The 23,838-nt window shown below is 38.2% G+C and overlaps 1 protein-coding gene across 3 annotated transcripts in view; it reads right to left on the bottom strand.

Annotated features, from left to right (window-relative positions):
• satb2 (SATB homeobox 2) overlaps positions 1–23,838 on the bottom strand; it is a 188,419-nt gene that overhangs the window by 37,262 nt on the left and 127,319 nt on the right. For 2 of the 3 annotated variants that reach the window (XM_062962674.1, XM_003226080.4), the window contains exons 8-9: positions 12,809–13,021; positions 5,218–5,373 (exon numbers count right to left, since the gene is read on the bottom strand). In XM_062962674.1, the coding sequence (XP_062818744.1) occupies positions 5,218–5,373; positions 12,809–13,021 (369 nt within the window). The remainder of the gene's footprint in view (positions 1–5,217; positions 5,374–12,808; positions 13,022–23,838) is intronic. The other variant, XM_062962679.1, reaches the window with a different exon arrangement.

Genomic DNA, 23,838 nt, shown 5'->3' with positions numbered 1-23,838 from the left:
ACGTTCTACCAATTAAGCAATGCTCATAATGGAAGCAAGAAATAAGTTGCCCAAGGTATTTTGTATTGAAAGGTTGCTTGTTTGGGACGCTTATCACCACTGATAAACATACATCTACTTGAAGAATATAACTTCAGCATTTAATTCATTGACCTTAAGCACCATTTGTTTAGTGTGATGTTCTTTTCGCTTCTTTTTTTCAAAAATTGTGTGTTTCTGCATTGACATTTTGCAGGGATTCTACAAAATACATGAATAGGCAAATGAAGTGGTTTTAGTGTGAATGATTCAATGTATATGTTAAAGGATATTTCCACACCCACAACTTCAATGCAGAAAAATGTCAGCATCTGTGACAAAAAAATTGCAACGTATGATGTAAATCTTAAAAAAATTCTAACTATGCTATTTGCCATATAAAGATTGCTTCCCAATTCTGTTCATTGAAAACCCGCTAAAACAATAATTCAGTAGGAATTTACTCTTTATGGAATTGAAAAATCAGAGCAGCACAAAACCAGTCGGGTAGTATTCTGAACTTTTTCTTTAGCCAAGAAGTTTGTATTCTATAATGTCATCAAATGCCCATTAAAATAAAGATCCTAGTGATTTAAAACAAATCAGACAAAACAGTTGAATTGACATTGATGTGTTCTGCAATGAATCTTAATGAAATCTTATAGATGTAGTGTTCTCTGTGCTCCTCCCCTCACCTCCCTTCCTTACCTTTGAACCCACAATATTCTGCAATATAATATTTGGGGAAGTTTTCTCACTAGTTTTGCAAACTATTCTTTGGACTGCAATCCGGTTGAACCATGATGTTTTCGGTATCTGAATTTCGGTGGACCTGCAGATCTGTTTTCACGAGCCTGCTGAAAATGGCCGCTATCCGAAAAGCCGTTTTTGGTACACAGCTGAAAAATGTGGGAAAATCCACAAAATCTCAGGCTCCCCTTCCTGCCATCTTTAGGGCTATCGGGATAAAAATGGCAACACTTGGAGGATACATCTAGCACTGTTAATCCCTGAAGTTTCATAATGTTTGGATCATCCCAATTTTAAGAAAATTCTCAACTTTCTAGAAATAAAATCTTTTAAAAATTCTTAAAAAGGTATCCCCACTGGCTACTCCTTATAACTTCTCCAGGAGAAGGAGCAGGGCACCATTCCTCCCTGCCAAAACTGTCAAAGATGCAGTTCCACATCACACAGCCCACTATTACACTTTCTTTACTAATAAAAATAACGACTTCTTCCAAACCTTTTGCATTTCTCATTCTCACAACATACTGGAAGTGGTCAGCCACCATCCACAAGCAAGCAAACAGCATGTTCCCTTAATAGAAAAACACTCCAGTATGATCCGCTGGGGGGGGGGGAACATTTAATAATGAATTGTGGGAAATCTAGCCATGTTTGGAAAAAGACCCAATGTTTTTGAAGCAGTGCTATCATTTTGAGTCTTGTACAGTTCACAATCTGAATGCAACCTGTTGTCCAGAGGGCTGCACCATATAGATCCAGCTTTCTCCAGGGATTTGGAAAATATTTTAGGTTACTAGATGGCAAGATGACAAAGAGGGCAAGGATCTAACAGAAGCTGAAGAGATCGAGAGAAGGTGGCGAGACTATACAGAAGATCTGTATAGGAAATATAATATCGGGGATAGCTTTGACAGTGTGGTGAGTAAGTTAGAACCAGACATCCTGAGGTTAAATGGGCCTTAAGAAGCATTGCTAATAACAAGACACCAGGAGACGGGATCCCAGCTGAACTGTTTAAAATCTTGAAAGATGATGCTGTCAAGGTGATGCATGCCATGTGACAGCAAATATGGAAAACAGAATGACCAACAGATTGGAAAAAAATATTTTATATCCCCACACCAAAAAAGGGAAAGGTTAAAGAATGCTCAAACTTTCATACAGTGGCACTTATTACACATTTATTTATTTATTTATTTATTTATTTATTTATTTATTTATTTACAGCATTTATATTCCGCCCTTCTCACCCCGAAGGGGACTCAGGGCGGATCACATTACACATATAGGCAAACATTCAATGCCTTTTAACATAGAACAAAGACAAACAAACATAGGCTCCGAGCAGGGCTCGAACTCATGACCTCCTGGTCAGAGTGATTCGTTGCAGTTAATTGCACTGGCTTGCTCTCCCGTCTGTGCCACAGCCCGGGCGCAGCCTGGAGCAAGAACTTCCAGATGTACAAGCTGGGTTTAGAAAAGGCAGAGGAACAAGAGACTAAATTGCCAATATCCGTTGGATAATGGAGAAAGGTAGGGAGATTCAGAAAACCATATATTTCTGTTTAATTGACTATTCTAAAGCCTTTGACTGTGTGAATCATAATAAGTTGTAGCAAGTTCTTGGTGGTATGGGGATACTAATTCACCTTGTCTGTCTCCTGAGGAATCTGTATAACGACCAAGTAGCAACAGTAAGAACAGACCACGGAACAACAGACCGGTTCAAGATTGGGAAAGGAGTACAGCAGGACTGTATACCCTATCGATTCAACTTATATGCAGAACACATCATGCAATGTGCAGGGCTTGATGAATCCAAAGCTAGAGTTAAAATTGTTGGAAGAAACATTAACAACCTTAGATATGCAGATGACACTACTTTGATGGCTGAAAGTGAGGGGAACTGGGTTGCAGTTAAACATCAAGAAAACCAAGATTAAGGCAACCAGACTAATTGATAACTGGCAATAGAGGGAGAAAACATGGAGGCAGTGACAAACTTTTTATTTCTAGTCACAATGATTACTGCAGATGCAAACTGCAGCCAGGAAATCAGAAGACGTCTACTTCTTGGGAGGAGAGCAATGACCAACCTCAATAAAATAGTAGAGACATCACACTGGCAATGAAGGTTCACGTAGTTAAAGCAATGGTATTCCCCGTAATAATCTATGGATGTGAGAGCTGGACCATAAGGAAGGCCGAGCGAAGGAAGATAGACACTTTTGATCTGTGGTGTTGGAGGAAAATCCTGAGAGTGCCTTGGACCAGAAGAAGATCCAACCAGTCCATACTCCAGGAAATAATGCCCGACTGCTCACCGGAGGGAAGGATATTAGAGGCAAAGATGAAGTACTTTGGCCACATAATGAGAAGACAGGAAAGTTTAGAGAAGAGAATAATGCTGGAGAAAATAGAAGGAAAAAGGAAGAGGGGCCGACCAAGGGCAAGGTGGGTGATAGTATCCTTGAAGTGACTAACTTGACCTTGAAGGAGCTGGGGGTGGCAATAGCCAACAGGGAGCTATGGCGTGGGCTGGTCCATGAAGTCACAAAGAATCGGAAGCGAGTGAATGAATATGTGTGTTTTCATTAAAACGAATTCTAACCTCAAAAAAGCAATTTATCATGAATAAAGTGTGGCTCTCAAGCACTTGTCAAATTTAAATAGCTATTGCCAAAATTACCTCATGGATTATTAACAAATAAAATCCCTTCACTCATAGGTAAAGTTTTTTCCCTGACATTAAGTCTAGTTGTGTCCAACTCTGGGGGTTGGTGCTCATCTCCATTTCTAAGCTGAAGAGCCAGCATTGTCCGTAGACACCTCCAAGGTCATGTGTCTGACATGTCTGCATGGAGTGGTGTTACCTTCCCGCCGGAGTGGTACCTATTGATCTACTCACATTTGAATGTTTCAGAACTGCTAGGTTGGCAGAAGCTGTGGCTAAGAACAGGAGCTCACCCTGCTCCTCACATTCGAACTGCCGCAAGTTCAGCAGCTCAGTGGTTTAACCTGCTATGCAACTAGGGGCTCCTCCCTTCACTCATATTTGATTATTATTAGGTTTATAATAATAAGATTAATAGTAATCAATGAAATAGTTAACATTATAGTCAAAATAATTCCTTTCCTACATTTTACCGGTATTACAGTATCATTTGCCGGTATTACGGCAAATGATACTGGTATTACAGTTTCTTTTACAGAGCACCAATCGCTATTTTTTGTACTTCCAAAAAAAATAATTTTCAGGTCAATAACAGCAAGTGCATTCTACTTAGGAGAACGGATGGTGGGCCAACTCCTTTTGAATCTTGCTATTCAAATTTGGCATGTGTTATAATGAGTGAGCCACCCAAATTATTTCGGGTGGCTTAGAGAATTTCTATTTCAAGACTCTTTTGGGTAAAATGACAGGAAGCTTCCAGGCATTTTAGAGCCAAACCTTGAAAAGAGCCCAGTAATTTGGTCTGTACTAAAGGATTCTGATTAAGAACTATCCAGTCTTGGCTGCACACATATCTTTGGAATTCACATGAAGGAAAGGATGAAGGGCACGTTTGCAAAATCAATTGTGCAGTTTTTATATTTACTGCACTTTTACCACATATGTCATTTATTACACAGTGGAAAACCATTAAATGCACAGTAGTTGTGCCAAGTGGCATTATGTTTTTAACAGCTTTATTCGTTTAACAGCTCCAGCTCTCATTATATTTTGCCATGTGGTACATGAGAGTTTTATTCCTTTCACAGTATACCGGGGCTCCATGGCATTTTCCTTTTATGTATTTCATATTGTGCCTGGGCTTTTGCTTTTGTGTATGCATGTGATCATTAACCCACAGGCTCTACTGAAAACAAGTGGTGTACCAGAAGACACGACAGATTATAAAGGCAGAAGAGTACGTGAATGAGAAAGATCCTCACATACACAATCTCTATAAGAAATTGGAAATACTGGTATTTCTAGGAATTAATGCACTTCACTTCAATTGATTTTATTAAGTTTTTTCTGCCACCTTTTAACTACAAATATCAGTGATCATTCTGTCTGTGGTTTCTTGTTTATTTGGCAGAGAGGATGGAGTGATTCTTTAAATACTTTACCTGTCAAATATGTAGGACACCATAATTTCAAGTATCCTCACTGTATGTAGAAAGTGGAGGAAAAAAGAACTAGAAGAATGATGATCCTGCTTCTTTTTTAGTAGTTTTTTAAGTGATCTGGCTTATTTTTACTATTCATTCAATTTAAAGAGGCAAACAACAACCACTTTAACTGCAGGACAAAACTCAATGGATTCTGAATGGATTGTTGTTGTTGTTGCTACTGCTGTTGTTACTCCAGCAGAAACATGTATGTTTCTTGACGGCAAAAGGGACAGGTCCAATTTCAATCTCAAAGCTCTCTCTGTTCTTGAAAAAGAGCCTCATACTCACCTGACTTTTGTTGGCAGCCACTTTGGCGAACAGAGCCTGAGACACCTTGGCCCTTTTCATCTCCTGTTGGATCTCGTCATAAATGGCAGCTGTGATGTTTATGTTGGCTCCGTCCACCTTAATGGGGAGGTCTGTTGTCGGTGTCGAGGTTTTGGCCTACCGAGAGACCATGAAAATAATAATTAAAAAAGTGCTGCTTTCAGCCCAGCCATCTGTGCAGAAATTATCAAAGGATTTCAGTCAGCTGATGCCAAACTGCATTAGCTACAGAGGGACACTTCCTGTCCATTATTCTAATCAGGTTAATTGTGATTGGAAATAATTGCAGTGCATTCCTATAGGACATACACAATGCTCTCTCTCCTTCTCATTCTCTCCCTTCCTCCCTCTTTCTCTAACATGCACACATACACACAGTACTTCTCTGTCCCTCTGTCAATATGTACAGATATAACCTGTCAACATATACAGAAGAAGAAATGCAGAAAAACAGAAAGGTTAGACAGCCAATGAATTAATATCCAAGCAGTTGCTCAATCCAACTAGCCACCAAATACAATATGCTACGTACAGCAATATTTGGAGTTTTGCTTTTCTCCCCCTTAAAAAAAGCATACCTTTGAGGAAGAGCCAGTTCTTCCAGAAAAAATGAGTAAATGCATAGAGGTCTCTAAATAATAAATTATTACTCAATTTAATGCACTCCCTCAAGTCTCTCTCATTCTTTATTAAAGCGATACGTATGTCATTTGAGAATGTATGTCTTCCCATCATTATGCTGGCCAAATAGTCACCTAATTTCACCTAGGAAATCAGTGGGAATGAGAAAAAATTAATAACTCCAGGCTTGTCAGTGTATCTGATGTGCTGCCCTTGGTCCCCTTAACACATATTGCAGTTCTGCTTATGCCACTGCACTCCTTTTAATTGAATGATTTCCAATCAACTTTTGTGACAACTGAAGGACAATAAACAGCGAATATTGGCACTTCCCCATACTGAGGTATCAGAGAGTTCTAGGGGAATGGAAGAAATAAATGGCAAATGAATGAAAGCTCATTACTCTCAAATTAGAAATCTGGCTAATGGATTTAACAACACAAGCCAGTCACACTACACAAACAGCTGAACTAGCTATTGAATCATAAGCATACTACAGAATTTTTTACATCAAACAGTAGGGGCTTCATAGAGGAGTATGCATTACACACATATATACATTTGTACACACTGAGAGAGTACCAAACAGACATTCAATCCTAGCAAGAATGTCAGGAAATTTAATTACTAAGCACATATACGGTATATGTTGAAAAGATAGTAACATTATTTCCCTCATTCTGGAACTTTAAAATACCCAAATTTGTGGGTGGTTCTGAATATTTTACAGCCTGTTTTAATCTAACAATGTTGATTAATCCACCCTCTATAGGGAAAATATCACTACTCCATGTCTCTAAAAAGGAAAGTTGGTGTTTTGTTTTACAGAAACATATGTTTAAAAACCTGATCTGCTCTTATACAAATGTCAACAGAAGGTTTAGAACCAATTTGGTATCAGGGGAAACAATGTTCATATAGAGGATTAACATTTGTTACTGGAACACAAATTTGTCTTTCATACATTTTCTCTGCCATGTTTTGTGATTTTTAAGGCAATTTCTAATATAAAAATGTCTCTTCTCAGTGGAAAGTCTTCAGTGGAACTTAAACATAGACCATCCAAATGAATGCCCTCTCCTGCATGAATCTGCACGAATATTGTGCCTATCTTCTGTTATTTCAGTGCTAGAGGTGAGTAGGGTGACAAAGGAAGAAAGGGCCTTTTTCAATTAGAACATCCAACCTATTGCAAGTTCTTCCCAGAGTTGACTGTCACTAAATCTTTGAACTATCCAGAAGCAAGCAAAAAACTGTTAGTTTCTAGAGAGCTTGCATAGTATCTATATGTTAATTTTTAAAGGGTGTCTTCCTGTCCTATTACAAATAATACTTTATGCTGTTTTTTATGTTCTTGATGGTTTTACATTATTAATTGTGGCCTACCCTGGAAATTGTGAAACTAGAGGAACAAATATCAACAATTCAATATAGAAGTCCAAAAGTGATAGCTTGTGATGGAACCAGAAGACACCTCATACATGAAATTAAAGTGATATAACTTCCATAATGAAACAAATAAATACACTAAACTAAGACACAGGCACTTCCCTTAGCTGGAGTAAGGGTTCCCACTTAAAATTACTCAACTCTAATATATTCTGTTTATGGCTTTCCACAGGCTAGAGAGTCATATGAATGGGTCATAGAGAACACAAAGAAGATCACTTCCCTGCATTTGCACTCAACCTCCTGACCATAACAAGCAAAACAATTCACATCAATTTTAGTTCCAAGTATGTCTCCTAGCGTCTTTTACAAACTGCATCCCTTGTATGTACAAATCACTTTTTGACCTTTGAAAATTTAGGGATAGGATTTGCATAGATTATCAGCCACAACCAGAAGTGAACGATCGGTTTTTGAAGGGACAAGGTGCATATATGACCCTAAAGCCGGGCTGTGGCGCAGGCTGGTTAGCAGCCAGCTGCAACAAATCACTCTAACCAAGAGGTCATGAGTTGGAGGCCCGCCCGTGCCTGCGTCTGTCTCTGTCTCTGTTCTATGTTATGGCATTGAATGTTTGCCTTATATGTGCAATGTGATCCGTCCTGAGTCCCCTTCGGGGTGAGAATTATTTAAATTTACTAAATTATTTAAATACTGTAAATAAATAAATAAATAAATAAATAAAGATTGGCAGAGGATTTCAAGGTCTACAGCTGTGGTTTTCAACCTGGGGTCTCCAAATGTTTTTGGCCTTCAACTCCCAGAAATCCTAACAGCTGATAAACTGGCTGGGAATTCTGGGAATAGAAGACTAAAAACATCTGAGAACCCCAGGTTGAGAACCACTGGTCTACAAGGAGACATTGACAAAGAGGCTCTCAGGCCAGAATCTGAAAAATGAAAACTCAGCCCTATAGAGAACTCACCAAGTGATAAGGACTTTCAATGAACTATACGAATCCTATCTCCTGGAGTTTATTCCTCAGTGAGGAAACAAGGGCTAGGGCTTTAACTAAAGCATTTTTAACAGTGAAGTTGTATGAGATTCTGTAGTTCATGAACCATGCAGGGTTGAATGTTGCCCCCCCCTCCGCCAACTACACATATATCTCCTGGTATATATGCATGTATATAGGCCAACATTATGGATTTTGATATGACTCCTGGTTAAGTCGAGGATCATTCCACAGAGTGGGAAAAGTACCAATGCTACCCGAAGAGCTGTTGCCCTTAGCTGCTGCTACCGTTTCTCAAGAATTCAAACTGAGAGAGTAGAGGGATTGTTTTGTTTGTTTGTTTGTTTGTTTTGGGGGGGGGTTGGTTCTTCTGAGATAGAACAAGCTCTTGCCTTTTGCCATGGGAACAAGGATTAAATGGTTTGCTAATAAATAGGAGTCTAAATAAAGTGCTTCGGAGGAAGAGATGGTTACTCTATGGGTAAGAGTTACATTACTCACATTGGCCCATGAATATGTCAACCCAAGTTTTTATATTGATTTTTTGACAATTTCTGGACTTAGGAAATGGATTAAGTGCATATCCTACCTCCGTGACCACATCTCCGTCTACGAACCCACGCGTTCACTTCGGTCATCTGGAGAGGCCCTGCTCGTGATCCCGCCTGCGTCGCAAGCGCGGTTGGTGGGGACACGAGACAGGGCCTTCTCTGTGGTGGCCCCCCGACTCTGGAACACCCTCCCCAAGGATCTCAGACAGGCCCCTACATTGGCAGTCTTCAGAAAGAACTTGAAGACCTGGCTGTTCCAATGTGCCTTCCCAGATTAATAGGAAATTTCCAATACCAAGTCCCATAAGCACTTTATTAGAACTAAGATTGTATATCGCACTCTGCACTTGCCCTATAAGCCTTATATATCACCTGTCACATCAGCACTTTTAATCTTGTACCCATTACTCTGGCCCGGCCCAGTTTTATTGTGTTTTAGCGTATTGTTTATTGCTTGTTGTTTATACTGTTTTAATTGTTTTTAATTTGCCTTTTGTTTTGTATTGTTATATTGTGTGTTGAGGCCTTGGCCTTTGTAAGCCGCATCGAGTCCTTCGGGAGATGCTAGTGGGGTACAAATAAAGTTTAATAATGATAATAATAATAATAATAATAATAATAATAATAATAATAATAATAATATAGCCCTCAAGATGTATGGATTGCAATCCTCACAATCCTTTAGCTGTCTTGGCTCTGTGGGAGTTGAAGGCAAGAAATCTGACAGTCTAAAACTTTCCCAAACTGCTTTGGGGATGCAAGGTTTGTAAAGTTACAGGTTGAGTACCCCCTTTTCCTGAATTCCAAAATCCGAAATACTCCAAAATTGTCTTCATGGGTGAGTGAGATAATGAAACCTTTTGTTTCTGATGGTTCTGTGTTTACACTCTTCATTTCATACATACAATTATTAAAAATAAAATTATCTTCAGGCTGTGTATAAGGAGTATAAAACATAAACAAATTTTCTGATTAGACTTGAATCCCATCTACAAGATATCTCCTTAAGTATACACAAGCATTCAAAAATTTAAAAAGCACTTTGGGTAAGTGGTACTCAAGCTGTATTTTCATAACAATTCAAAGACAATGCAAGGCAAATGTGGCTACTTCTCTAATATTCCCACATTCTTTCCTAAACTTATAATAGTTTTCTTTTTCCAGTCTCCATCTCTCAGCTTCCCTGCTTTATCCACTTAAAGCAGAAAACAGTTTTGTTCCAAATCATGTTTTTTTCTCTCTCCATCATCTTATCTTCTCCTTTTGTCTTTTAAAGAAGATTACAAAATTTTCCCTACAGGGAAAAAGATTTGTAAAAGAGACTTCTAAATATGTATAATCATCTTGCAGGTTGGGGGGGGGGAGCAAGTACATTGACAAGTAAAAATGTCATTTAGACAATGCAGGAAAATACAGGTAAGCTGAAATGCAACTGGAAATGCACCTTCCATCATAATGCATGCATTGTGATTTAAAGTAAAATTACTCTAAGCTGGTTTTTATACTTTCCTTGCACATAAGAGTTATCAGTTGGGTGTAAAATAAAGAAGAGGTCATCATGCTTCTTAAGCTAAGTAATATATTTCTGTTCTTCTTTTTTTGGTAATTGATACATTTACTTTTTGTTCAGCTCTCCTGATCACATCTATGATGTCTTTACTGTCTATAGATCTATTTGAAGAGTGGTAAGGACATGGGTGGGAAGATTTCATTACTTGAATTGCATTCAGAAATGGATAACATAATAAACCAGTCACAGCAAGATATCATAATATACTGTCAGAAATTATGTACATGCACTGTCTTTCAAATATTTTGAAGCAAAATCACTCTGAAAACTTAGTTCAGCTCTTCAGGAGCTACTTGTAAACTAACTATTGGGCCCTATTCTACAAGGATGGTATCAGGCTTGATAGGACCTTAAACAAAGTATCCTTCATCTGCTCCTCCAATGTCTCCCTGGTAGCATCCCCATCCTAAGCTTTCCGCATGGTGGAGAGGGACAGGCAGTAGTCTTCAATGCAGTGAAACTCCAGGCAACCCATTATCACTCAAACCAACAATGTTATGTTGGTTTTCAGGGCACTAAATGTTTTTGAAAATGGACTGTGATCCATCAGTACATTCCATATTCTCAGTACCTGATGTATACATCTCTGCATGGTGCTTAGCCATATAAAAATTTAAATGATCAGCATAGTAAATCTTCTGGGATTCATGATCTCTGGCATTTGTCCCACTGTGACTTCATAACTTCCCTCTTCCACAGACAGTGAAAAACTACTGCACCAGCAAATGAACAATTTTAGATTAAATTTTATTTTTCATTTTCTGTGACACAAGGATCTAAAGGCAGCATATATTTGACTAGAAATTATACAAGATATGCGAAGAGAGGGACGAGCCTGGTTTTAAAGGGACCATACCACACTTTTTCTAGTCCAGTGAAAGAAAAATAGCCTCCACTGTGTAACACCACAGAACCATCTTGAGAGCTCTGATCCACAGCTGAAGAAAAATAAGTATATTGTATTATATCCACATCCATTTCTAAAATTGCTGAAGAAATAAATTGTGCCAGCATGATTTTAGTGAACAGCATTGGAAATGGTCTCCTTTGCTGCTAGATTCTTTAACTATGGTATTTTTGTTCTTAGCCAGTGCTGTCACAGTAGGCCAATTCTATGTATCTATGTAAGTATAATAATTGTTGCTAGTTTCAAAGTCTAGTTTATGCATCACTCTCTACTGTTACTGGGGTTTTTTCTCAGCTGCTATTACACTAAGAGAGACAGCATTCACTTTTCCTCATCTTGCATTCTCTGTGCAGTATGAAGAGAGACTGTTATAACTACTACACACCACTCTCATCAACACATTAACTTACCACTTCATCACATGGTTTTCAGAAAGAGTCATAGGATGCTTCCAGGACACTTCCTTGATGGAGCCATAGAGGAAGTGTTCTGGCAGCATGCTGGGATGTTTCCCAGAGGTTTCCCATGTTCTCATTCAGAAGAAGGGGGGGGGGGGGGGGAAAGCCGGGCAGCAATGCTTCCCTCCGTGGGATAAGGTAAGGGGCACAGTAGGTGATGCAGTGCACAGGGCAACAATTTGCCTCACTGCCCTCTGGATTTGCCACACCAGCTGCCTTCCAGCTTATTAGCCTCAACGTGATTAGGTCCCCAGTGTACATAAGGTCTCTGGTGGGCACACAAGAAAAAGAAGGCAAACACCTTGACTATTTAAAGTCAGTAACTTTGAACTGGGCCCCAAAAACATCCAGAAGGCAGTGAAAGTCCTTAAATGCAAGGGTAACACACTCTTTGTAACAATGCACAAGTGATTGCTCTGTTTTGGATGAGACTGGTATACTATGTTGATTGCTACCATTAAATCTTTGGTAAGCTCCAATTAAGTGTCTCTTTTTGGTGCACAGAGATCCACTTGCCATCAGTTAGAGGAGAAACTGGACAAAATATCTTATTGGTATGGTAACCATGAAGTAAAATCATAAATACTTATAGAAAAATGCCAGATAAGGGGCTTTAGTGCTCAAGCAATGCTCAGACAAAATGTTCAAGTATTTAGAGGAGAAATATAGAAGACATTTCTACTACTGAAAAAAACTGGGACCACCTTTAATTCCAAACAGTTCCACATGGACACTTATGCCTTGTGAAGCTGGAATCATAGCCAATGTGTGCAGCCTGTACTTATTCGAATTCTGTAACTGCTTTAATATTCATTCTCTATATTTGCAGCATTAATCAAATTAATAACTTACTGGTTTCACCCAGAAACTGTTCCTAGAAGACAACATGCTCTTGGGAGCAGCAATTTCGACCCTAAATAATCCAATCTAAGATACACTTAGATGCATGGAATAGCAAGTGGGAAAATCCTAACAAGTGATCTCACTGGCTAGAGGTTCTCTGGATAATTCTTACAGCAATTAATAGGGTTGAACCTTACCTGGGGGGTTCTGGAGGAGCTTGGACTGCTGGCTGCTGAAGACACCATGCTCACATTGGGATTCATACTCCTCTCTCTCTCATCCTGATAAATACGATCTCGTTCTGTCTCAGGTAAGTTGAGGAAATTCTGCATTGCCCTCAGATTTACCAGGAGAGACTGGGAAGCTGTTCTAGGGTCTTCTTCTTTACGCAGTATCTCTGATAGCAATCCCTGGTTCAAAAAATTAAAGAAAAAGGCCAAGTCTTTTTTTAAAAAAATGTTGTAATCAGCCAGGTTGCAAAGCTGAAACCTTCTTCAGATGCCAACCCAAAGGGAATGTTTTTGAAGAAATAAATCTTTGGGAGCAGTTATGTTCAGAGTCTATATTTCATTTAAGAATAACCTGAACACAGAAGTGCCAAGGAGGCAGGTGTGTAGTAAGACACCATTAGAAATCTACAATTATAGCCAGGTGCCTCATGCAAATATTTTAAGTACTATTAGTGCTCTCAATCTTCTGCTTTAGGCTAGAAATACTTGGCAGTCTTGTTCATCTTCAGGAATCTGCCAAGTTTGGTAAATTTAGTTCAGACATTTAAACAGCACAGGAGACTCATGAAGAAAAATGTTTGGCAGACTTTGGGTGTTACTGTTCATTCACTGTAAACTTGTCAATTCTTTCTAATAGGGAGGAAATGCTGCAAATATGAAAAATTCTCAAGATACTTCATCTCAGAAATTAATAGTTTGAACATTGCTTGCTGCCACATTTAGAAAGTCAAGAAGTAGCATTGCCCTTTTCTATCAAATACATCTAGCTGCTGATTCTTTTACATGAAAGAAGTTATGTGTTCCATTACAGTATATGTTACTGGGCCCTTAGAAGCCTTGCAGGTTCATAAACTGATAACTTTGGAGAAATACACATTACTGACTAATAACTAAGGTCAACACAAACATTGTGTAGGAAACATGGGCTACCACAACTAAGCATTGTTTAGAAGAACAGCTATTACATCCTGTAGAATGTCAACTAAAGCTATTCCAGTGTAGGTCATTAATGATTTCTAGAGAATAACCACAGCAGCCTTACAAACAATTGGTCCAACATAGTAATTCAAGGCGAGAAAACTTGTATCAGGCTTTGACGTCAGAGTGTAGGAATTGGCTAATCAGTCAGTATTTGTATTTGTTTCCCTCATGCTCATTTTTTAATTATCAAGCTATTGCCATCCCATTTATCAAGAAATTTGGAAATTATAAGCAGTCTATATCAAAAACTGAATGCAACTCTTAAGTATCTAGCTAGCCTCATCAGTTACTCCACACACATAGAGTAGGCTATTAACATGGAGGAACCCAGGATTCAATCTTGGTAAATACTCAGAGCCTTCTGGGAGGATGGATCAATCTGTGAGATTCAATTTTTTTTCATAGGGGCCCCTGATGGCGCAGTGGGTTAAAGCCTTGTGACTTAAAGGTTGGGTTGCTGACCTGAAGGCTGCCAGGTTCGAATCCAACCCGGAGAGAGCGCAGATGAGCTCCCTCTATCAGCTCCAGCTCCATGTGGGGACATGAGAGAAGCCTCCCACAAGGATGGTAAAAACATCAAAACATCTGGGCATCCCCTGGGCAATGTCCTTGCAGACAGCCAATTCTCTCACACCAGAAGCAACTTGCAGTTTCTCAAGTCACTCCTGATACGAAAAAAAACACTTTTTTTTCATAATCCATGGTTGTTAAATGTTGGATTCCTTCCAGTTCTGTTTGCAGGGTGGAGAAATCACTATTTGGAATCTTCTTATAAAGAATTGAACTGAGTGAAACAGCTATCCAAATTGTCAGTCTAGTTGACACTATCACACTAGAGCATTTTGTCCCTTTGAAGCACTTTGGGGACAGGGTCTCCCGAACACAATCACAGGATACTCGGCACGCCCCGCCCCATATATATATATGTAATATTTATACCCACCCTTCTCACCCCAAAGGGACTCAGATTGGCTTACAGAACACACATTACTCTCCAAATACTGAGGAAGCATTGCAAGATGCTTCCTCAGCAACTATGAAAAGGTAAGTGGGTTTTGGGTAAGTCCAACAGAGCTACCTGCATTTTTGGGCCCTTCCCCCCATGTGATGGGGAAAGGGCAACACAGCAACACATGTTGCCGCCCTTTCTCCCATCTGATGGGGACAGGGCGCTAGGGCGCCTTACCCCATTGTCCCTGTTTGATGGGGGAAGAATGGAGGGTGTAGACGTAAGTCCAGCGTGACTGCCAATGAAATGGCACATCCTCAGGGGATGTGTGAACAGGTCCCTAGTTACACGATCAGAATGGAGGCCTAGAGAAGCAAAGTTTCTGTTCTGAAGAGGCAAACAGCCTGAGCCAATGAGTCATGAAAAGGTTAGGAAACTGAACTATAATATGCACTGAATGCTTCTATGAAATTACATAAAATCTTTGTGATCTTGGAAACTTAGTAGCTTCAACCCTACTGAACAGAACAAATGTGTAAGGTTAGAAAAGACTAATTTTTTGTATTTCTGCAGTGTAGTGGCCTCTTCCCCACTGTATATAAAATACAGATTATCTGATTTTCACTGGATTATATGGCAGTGTAGATTCAAGGCCCTTCCACACAGCTATATTACCCATTTATAATCTTATATTATCTGCTTTGAACTGGATTATCTTGAGTTCACACTGCCAAATAATTCACTTCAGTGTGCATTTTATACAGCTGTGTAGAAGGGGCCTCGTATAATCTAGTTCTAAGCAGATAATATAAGATTATAAATATACAGTACAGTCTCACTTATCCAACATAAACAGGCCGGCAGAATGTTGGATAAGTTGGATAATAAGAAGGGATTCAGGAAAAGCCGATTAAACATCAAATTAGGTAATGATTATACAAATTAAGCACCAAACATCATGTTATACAACAAATTTGACAGAAAAAGTAGTTCCATGTGCAGTAATGCTATGTAGTAATTACTATACAGTAGAGTCTCACTTATCCAAGCTAAACGGGCCGGCAGAAGCTTGGATAAGCGAATAACTTGGATAATAAGGAGGGATTAAGGAAAAGCCTATTAAACATCAAATTAGGTTATGATTTTACAAATTAAGCACCAAAACATCATGTTGTACAACAAATTTGACAGAAAAAGTAGTTCAATATGCAGTAATGTTATGTTGTAATTACTGTATTTACGAATTTAGCACCAAAATATCACGATATATTGAAAACATTTGACTACAAAAATAGCTTGGATAATCCAGAGGCTTGGATAAGCGAGGCTTGGATGAGTGAGACTCTACTGTATTTACAAATTTACCACCAGAATATCACAATGAATTTAAAACACTGACTACAAAAGCATTGACTACTAAAAGGCAGACTGCGTTGGATAATCCAGAACATTGCACAAGCGAATGTTGGATAAGTGAGATTCTACTGTAATATGAAATAATTACTGTGGTAGAATAATACAGAACAATATAATCTCTAAAACCAGGACAGTCAATAAAGAGCAACACTCTGAAAGCAGGGAAATTGGGAATTCCACAAAGGAAACAATCAGGGCCAGCTAACACCTCCCAAAAACGGATTCTTCCAGAAAGGAAGCTGAGAAGGGAGTGAAGCAGTGTGTATTACCAAAGTCATTATTATTACTATCATTATTACTATTTTTGTTGTTATTATTATTATTGTGTTGCTGTAAACCATGAAAATGAATACAATCTGGCACCAAGTATTCAAAAACACTAAAATCAGAATATATAAAAATTACTGTGGTATAATAAAACAGAACAATACAATCTCTACAATCAGAACACTAAATAAAGAACAACACTCTGAAAACAGGGGAATTCCACACAGGAAACAATCAGGGCCAGCTAACACCTCCCAACAAAGTATTCCCATCACCAAAGTCTGGCAAATCCTCTGTTTTCTGAGGGCCACAGACAGCAGAAGCACATAAAATATCGCAAAGAACACCACTCTGAAAACAAGGGAATTCCAGACAGGAAACAATCCGGGCCAGCTAACACCTCCCAACAAAATATTCACTCAGGGAGGAAACAGCCAGGCTTGAAAGCTGAAAGGCCATTACATGCTAATCATTTTGCCTAATTGCAGCATTCATACTTGCCTCCAACACACACACACACAAAATCAGAAATATTGTATATTCACAAGCTTTAGGAAAGAATATCCCCTGATGGCACAGCGTGTTAAAGCGCTGAGATGCTGAACTTCTGGACTGAAAGGTCGCAGGTTTGAATTGGGGGAGCAGAGAGAGCCCCCACTGTTAGCCCCAGCTTCTGCCAACCCTAAAGTTCAAAAACATGCAAATGAGAGTAGATGAATAGGTACTGCTCTGGCGGGAAGGTAACAGTGCTCTATTCAGTCATGCCAAATGACCTTGGAGGAGTCTACGGACAATGCCAGCTCTTCGGCTTAGATATGAACATGACCACCAAACTCCAGAGTCAGGCACAACTGAACTTAATGTCAGGGGAAAACCTTTACCCTTTACCTTAACTACCACCAATCCCTCAATACTTTATTTCCCATACCACCATACTTCGCCACAGCAACGCGTGGCCGGACATAGCTAGTCTTTTTTATAAAGATCAGACAGATGTCTGTGAAGGGCTCAGAAGCAGAACACAGATACAATAGCACTGTCCTCAAGGCATTCCCCAGAAATTGGTAGGGATGTGGTGGAGGCTCCTTCTTTGGAAGCTTTTAAGCAGAGGCTGGATGGCCATCTGTCGGGGGTACTTTGAATGCGATTTTCTTGCTTCTTAGCAGGGGGTTGAACTAGATGGCCCATGAGATCTCTTCCAACTCTACTATTCTATGATTATATGATTCTAGATAGAGACATGCTGCAGCGCATAGCACCTTAGTTAGTAAAACTGATCCTTACAGCAGTTTCCCCTTGCAACATTGCCAGGTGTCCTGTATTTTAAGGGACAGTCCCTTAATTTAAGCAAATGTCCTGTGTCCCATTTTCTTGCTCTTCATGTCCCATATTTCAGGTGGTACTATCCTCATCCCCAACCCAACCACCTGGCAGCAGTGTCAGCAACACACACCCACTGACCCAAGCCTCCCGCTTTGCCCTTACACAAATTTATCTTCTGCCTCTAAATTAAGTCTAGTTCCCTGCAGTGTTTAATATTTGTATGAAGCTTCAGGCAGAAATTACCTAGAGGTTATTGTCATGACAGAATACTATTTTGTTTTGTTTTTTCTTTAGATATAGGATCAACAGAAATACCCTAAAAATTAGTGTCTGGAAAATGTTTATCAATCATACTTAGAATAAAACTGAAGATGATAAAACAGAAATGTTGAGGATCACTATCCAAAGTGAGGTCACACACTCCAGAAAAGAATTCAGTGGAACAAGAATTTAATATTCCACTTCAAAAATAGTAATGATTATAGTTATATTGGAGTCAAAATCATTACTAGAAACCTGAAGAAACATTACTGTAATATTTAAAAAAAAATCCAAATTATAATTTTAAGAGAGATGGGGATGAGCAGAAGTACTCCGATATTGCACAAAGTATAAGCACAGACTCAATGTGAATAAACTATTCATAAGAAACTAATGTCTCAAGTAAGAAATTTAATTCAATCACTGGAAGGCAAATAGAAGACATAGTGATTATAAAGTTATCTACATATATATACATATAGTTCTGGTTTGGTGTATATAACCCCAATCCAATAATCAGCATTATTAAAAATAAAGTGATATTACATAATCCATTCAGCCTTTTATCACCTGCAGCAAATTAGGCTTTCAATATGCAAAGCATCCCCCTTCAAGAAAAGCAAACAATCCTGATTTCATTTAATTGTAATTTAATGAGGCATAATTTATTTTTAAAGTGATATACTCCAGGTGTTTGGTATAGGAACTGGCCCGCTCTGATGTACTTTATCATAGCTCTTTTTGAGAAATGACTGACTTGAGCTAGAGACTATTTTCATTTCTGCAAAGTATGTTTCTGCTTCAGGGAACAAGCAGGAGGATGTTTGCTCATTTTGCTATAAAATCTCATGGGCTAAATTAGCTCATATCATCATATCAACATGTCCTATATTTTTTTTTAAAACTACTCAAACAAAGAAACAATAGTCATTCAACTATAGAGCTCTAATCCTATGTACTTTAATGGATGCTTACACTTATTAAAAATCAAAGTGTCTCAATACTCAAAACAAGATACAGGATGATGATTATGATGATAATAATAATACTTTATTTTTAGACTGCCCTCTCTCCCCGTTGAGACTCAGGGCGGTTTACATACATATAAAACAGGCAAACATTCAATGCCATGCTTAACAGCCCAAAATGTAAGGAACATATATTGGTCAAATTATTCTCCATACTCATGGAGATCATTCATATTTGTAAACAGCCACAGAAATTCTTTTTTATCCTTGACAACATTTCAAAAATGATTTTTGAAATGACAAGGGGATAATGAGAGACAAATAGTATGCTACTTAATATTGGCCTTGATAAAAATCAAAGCTATGCACAGTCAAAGTTAGGGATGTACCTACAAAATTCCATTTACATTGAACATAAATTCTTGTGTTTCTGTCTAAAAGGAAACATTATATCATTAAAGACCTTTAAAAATAAATCAAGTGGAATAATGTTTGATCGGATTTGAATATATAAAAACCTTTTCTTCCAAAGGAAAAGGTTGGTCATGCCACTAATTCTAAATATCCGTTGAGTTCTAGCCATGCAAGGAAATAAGTGAAAATACTGTTCGTTTTTCAAAAATCAACATACATTATAATCTATTCATGTTTAGGGTGGAAAGAATTTAAATTATTTTTTGTTAAATGACCCTCCCCCACCCCAAATTTTCTGCAATCTGGAAAACAGCAATCTGGAAAATAGCAGTACCTGCTGAATTTGTCCAGTGCAAAGTTCCTTTTTGAAGAATTGGCAATCCCATATTTAAAACAGAAAAAAAACCAACATTTGAAAAAGAAAAAGAGAACATGACTGAAAGCAAAACCAGTAAATTTCCCTTTGACCTGCCAATACAGGCAGTTCCCAAATTACAAACATCTGACTTATAAACAACTTACAGTTAGGAATGGGGGTGAGACAACAGAAATATTCCTCTTGGAAGGGAAATTCACTCCTGGAAGAGTTGTCATGGGGAAAAGGTGTCTCCACTGAAACTTTATCACCAATCCATGTTTCCACAACAAGCCAAATTGTTCAAAATCCATTTATCACAGGGACTGAAAGGGAGGTAAAATCTTCTGAACAGGAGAACAGGCAGCAAAACAAACACCACAGGGGTATTTGCCCGTCCCTATATATATATTTGGTTGGAAATACACTTAAATGTGCCTTTTCCAACATACAAATTCAACAAACCCACAGACCTATCTCATTCGTATTTGGGGACTGCCGTACTTCAGTTTATCTTTGTAATGAAGGGATGGCCTACCATTTGCAATCATGGGATCTCACTGATCTGCAAAGGACCTTGGATAACTCCATTTCCTGCTGCATACTCCCACAAAAGAGATTTTAATATTTTGTCTCACACACCCTCAGGGGGAATGAGACCAATTTCACCATGATTTCTGTCTTTTTGCAGCCATTTCAGGACTTTTTTTTCCAGCAGGAAGTAACCCCACAGTTGATCTTCACTTTCATCTCACTCTACAATTGTGGTTTTCATCTACACAACTGCAATCCATCAATGTATCTGAAAAAATGGATTGAAATCTATGAAATCTCATGTTAAAGGAAATCAAAGGTGAAACAAGATTCCTTCCTGCTTTCTTTTTTGCACAATTAACATGATATTCTCTGACCTTATAAAAGTAAAAGTGGCAGACATGCAACTGTTATGAAGTTATTCTGAATGCAGATGAATACAGCTGTAGTTTACATCATTATGTCTCATAACATGTCCTCAGTTTCAATATTGGTATTATTTTAAATTGTAATTCATATTGGCATGAGTCAGAAGCTTAAAACTCATTTAACCAATGCTTAATGTATATATATCTCAGGAGATATCTGCTTAGACTTGGAATGGAAGCATTTCAGCTAATTTGAATAAAATGTATACAGTGTGCAATGATGGGAATTCAATTTTTATTATTAAAAATGAAGTGTTTTACTCCTCAAAGAAATAGCTTCTATTACATTAGTTTAATAAACTCTCTTTTTATTAAAGTGTCACTTTTTAGGAAGGGCAATGCATATTTGTGTACCTATAGGGAATTGTGAAGGAAGAGCAAGCTAAATCACATGCAACTGCAAAGTATTATATTGACTGAAATATGTATATTCAGTTAAACATGCCCTTTCTGAAGTGTGCTTGAGAGGAAACCACACACTCATTTAGCATCAAACAATGTGTCATAAAAAGTACTATAAAAATAAAATTAAGACATGATTCAGCCTTCCTTCTCAGTCATCTTACATAATTTCATCTTCCTCCAACACAGGAAGAAAATGGAGGTGTTGCTTCCCATTTTTCTGTTACTATAGTTAGGCTGTCATCTGGAAACATTAGTAGACTGTAGCTAATTTAAGTATGATTTCTTAAGTCAAGCCCATTTTATATATCATAGTTTAAAGCTGCCTTGTTTTAGACATATCTACACTACACTTGATCTTAGCCAAAAGGCCAAGAAGCGATAGACATATCAAATCTATATTTAATGATAGTTCATTGAGTTTGAAAAATACAGCCATTTTGAAATCCAGAATTCTTTGGAAAATGTTTACTTGCAAGAAGCATTGACACTTTCTGGGGGAGGGGGGAAGCAGACACCCACATTCATAAAGACTAACTTTACATGTTACTTATTACAGCCAGGGTCTAATGGGAATGGCTTTTAGGGCCTGGATCTAATTTATGGTATTGTTTCCATCAACAGAAATTGGAGTAGCTGATTTTCCTTTAGGTTGCAACCTCTAATATACTCCCAAAACATGCTCCAAAGGTCTGCAAAGACCCCCTATCTAGTTTCTAGGCAATGCAAAGGGCTGTACATGAAATAATATTGTGTTGTGGTAGCATTTACATTATTATTATTATTATTATTATTATTATTATTATTAAACTTTATTTGTACCCCGCTAGCATCTCCCGAAGGACTCGATGCGGCTTACAAAGGCCAAGGCCTCAACACACAATATAACAATACAAAACAAAAGGCAAATTAAAACAATTAAAACAGTATAAACAACAAGCAGTAAACAATACGCAAAAACACAATAAAACTGGGCCGGGCCAGAGTAATGGGTACAAGATTAAAAGTGCTGGTGTGACAGGTGAAATATAAGGCTTATAGGGCAAGTGCAGGGTGCGATATGCAATCTAAGTTCTAATAAAGTGCTTATAGGACTTGGTATTGGAGATTTCCTATTAATCTGGGAAGGCACATTGGAACAGCCAGGTCTTCAAGTTCTTTCTGAAGACTGCCAATGTAGGGGCCTGTCTGAGATCCTTGGGGAGGGTGTTCCAGAGTCGGGGGGCCACCACAGAGAAGGCCCTTATCACAAGATGTGGTTTTTTTTTTCTCACTGCTTATTTAAATGTAAGTGACCATTGGATATCAAAACTGGTGTAGCTTAAATTCACTGTTAGGTCAAATTACTTGCAATTCTTCCTACAATTAGCAGTACAATTAGATGTTTCCTTAGGGCCCTTCCACATAGCCATATAACCCAGAATATCAAGACAGAAAACCTCACATTATCTGCTTTGAACTGGGATATATGGTGGCGTGGACTCAGACAACCCAGTTCAAAGCAGGTATTTGATATATATTAGATAGCTGTGCTTGACATATTACAATTTTTTCATGTGCCACAAAAACCAATTGAGCTTTATGAAGTAAAGCAAGGATTATCCTAAGAAAATATCATTCGTAACTAAAATTTATTACACTTATACAAGCAGTGACTGCAGCATACATTTATCTAAATACAGAGAAAGAGCATTGTTCAACATTTTCAAGCAAACACATCAGAGGAGATTCAACTGTCATCAGTTGGAGAAAAGATATTTCATATACAAGTTCCTTAGTATCTAGTATTACAGCAAAAAGAAGTGCTGTGATAAAAGTATTGTGGCAATGACTAAGGTGTCTCCCAAACACTCTCCTTGCCTGGAAAAAAGGATGGAGAACACTGTTGACAAAGTCCCTGAAAATGTCTAGGCTTAGATCTAACTAAGAATCCATTTTGACGTTTCTCTCTTTCCCCAATACACGTGTGTCAGCAATTTGTTTCAACTTAGCCTAGTTTGGATCAAAGCTTCCTCTACTTCATTTAACAGATTTACTCAGATGGAAGATCTCATGGGAAAAATAATGCTAGTAAAAGGGGTTTTCAGCCTCTGAATATGTAGGTCATTGGACTTTAAAATAAATTAGAGAATAGTTTATCTATTAAACCAGCCCCACAGTACATATTTTATGAAGCTGGACCTAATTACAAGACACCCTACACAGGACACTGAATTGAGATTAAATATCAGTCCATCATCTGGTAATTAATTTTAAAAATCCTATTAGTTAATGTAATGGCTTTCATGAGAACAAAGGCAAAACTGAGTACTAAATAGTTACTTGTTAGAAATTACTTCTTAAGCAGGGATAGCTACTTTCTTTTCATTCCTGACTATGGATGTACCTGTTCACTTTCAGGCTCAAGATGCCATATGTTATGGCTGCCATACCACCCAATTAGCCAACTTTCATTCATGTTCAGGCAGGCAATATAGTAACTGTTTGGGCCACTGTTCAAGCTTTCATTTCTTAAAAAAGGTATAGCTCTGAAGGAACAGAGTGATGGGGGGAAATATGGCAGTCTTTAGTCAGTTGTTTGCAGGAAACAAGCTGGCCTCTGCATTTGAACATGTTTAGCAAATGTGTGAAGTTTCACACCCAAGACTAATATGTACAATACAGGCACATGACACATTGTCTCTCAATAGGAAATTCCA

Source organism: Anolis carolinensis, chromosome 1 (assembly GCF_035594765.1).
Source record: "Anolis carolinensis isolate JA03-04 chromosome 1, rAnoCar3.1.pri, whole genome shotgun sequence".
NCBI lineage: Eukaryota > Metazoa > Chordata > Lepidosauria > Squamata > Dactyloidae > Anolis > Anolis carolinensis.
Note: the sequence above shows the minus strand (reverse complement) of the source record. Positions and strands in the feature narration are given on the sequence as shown.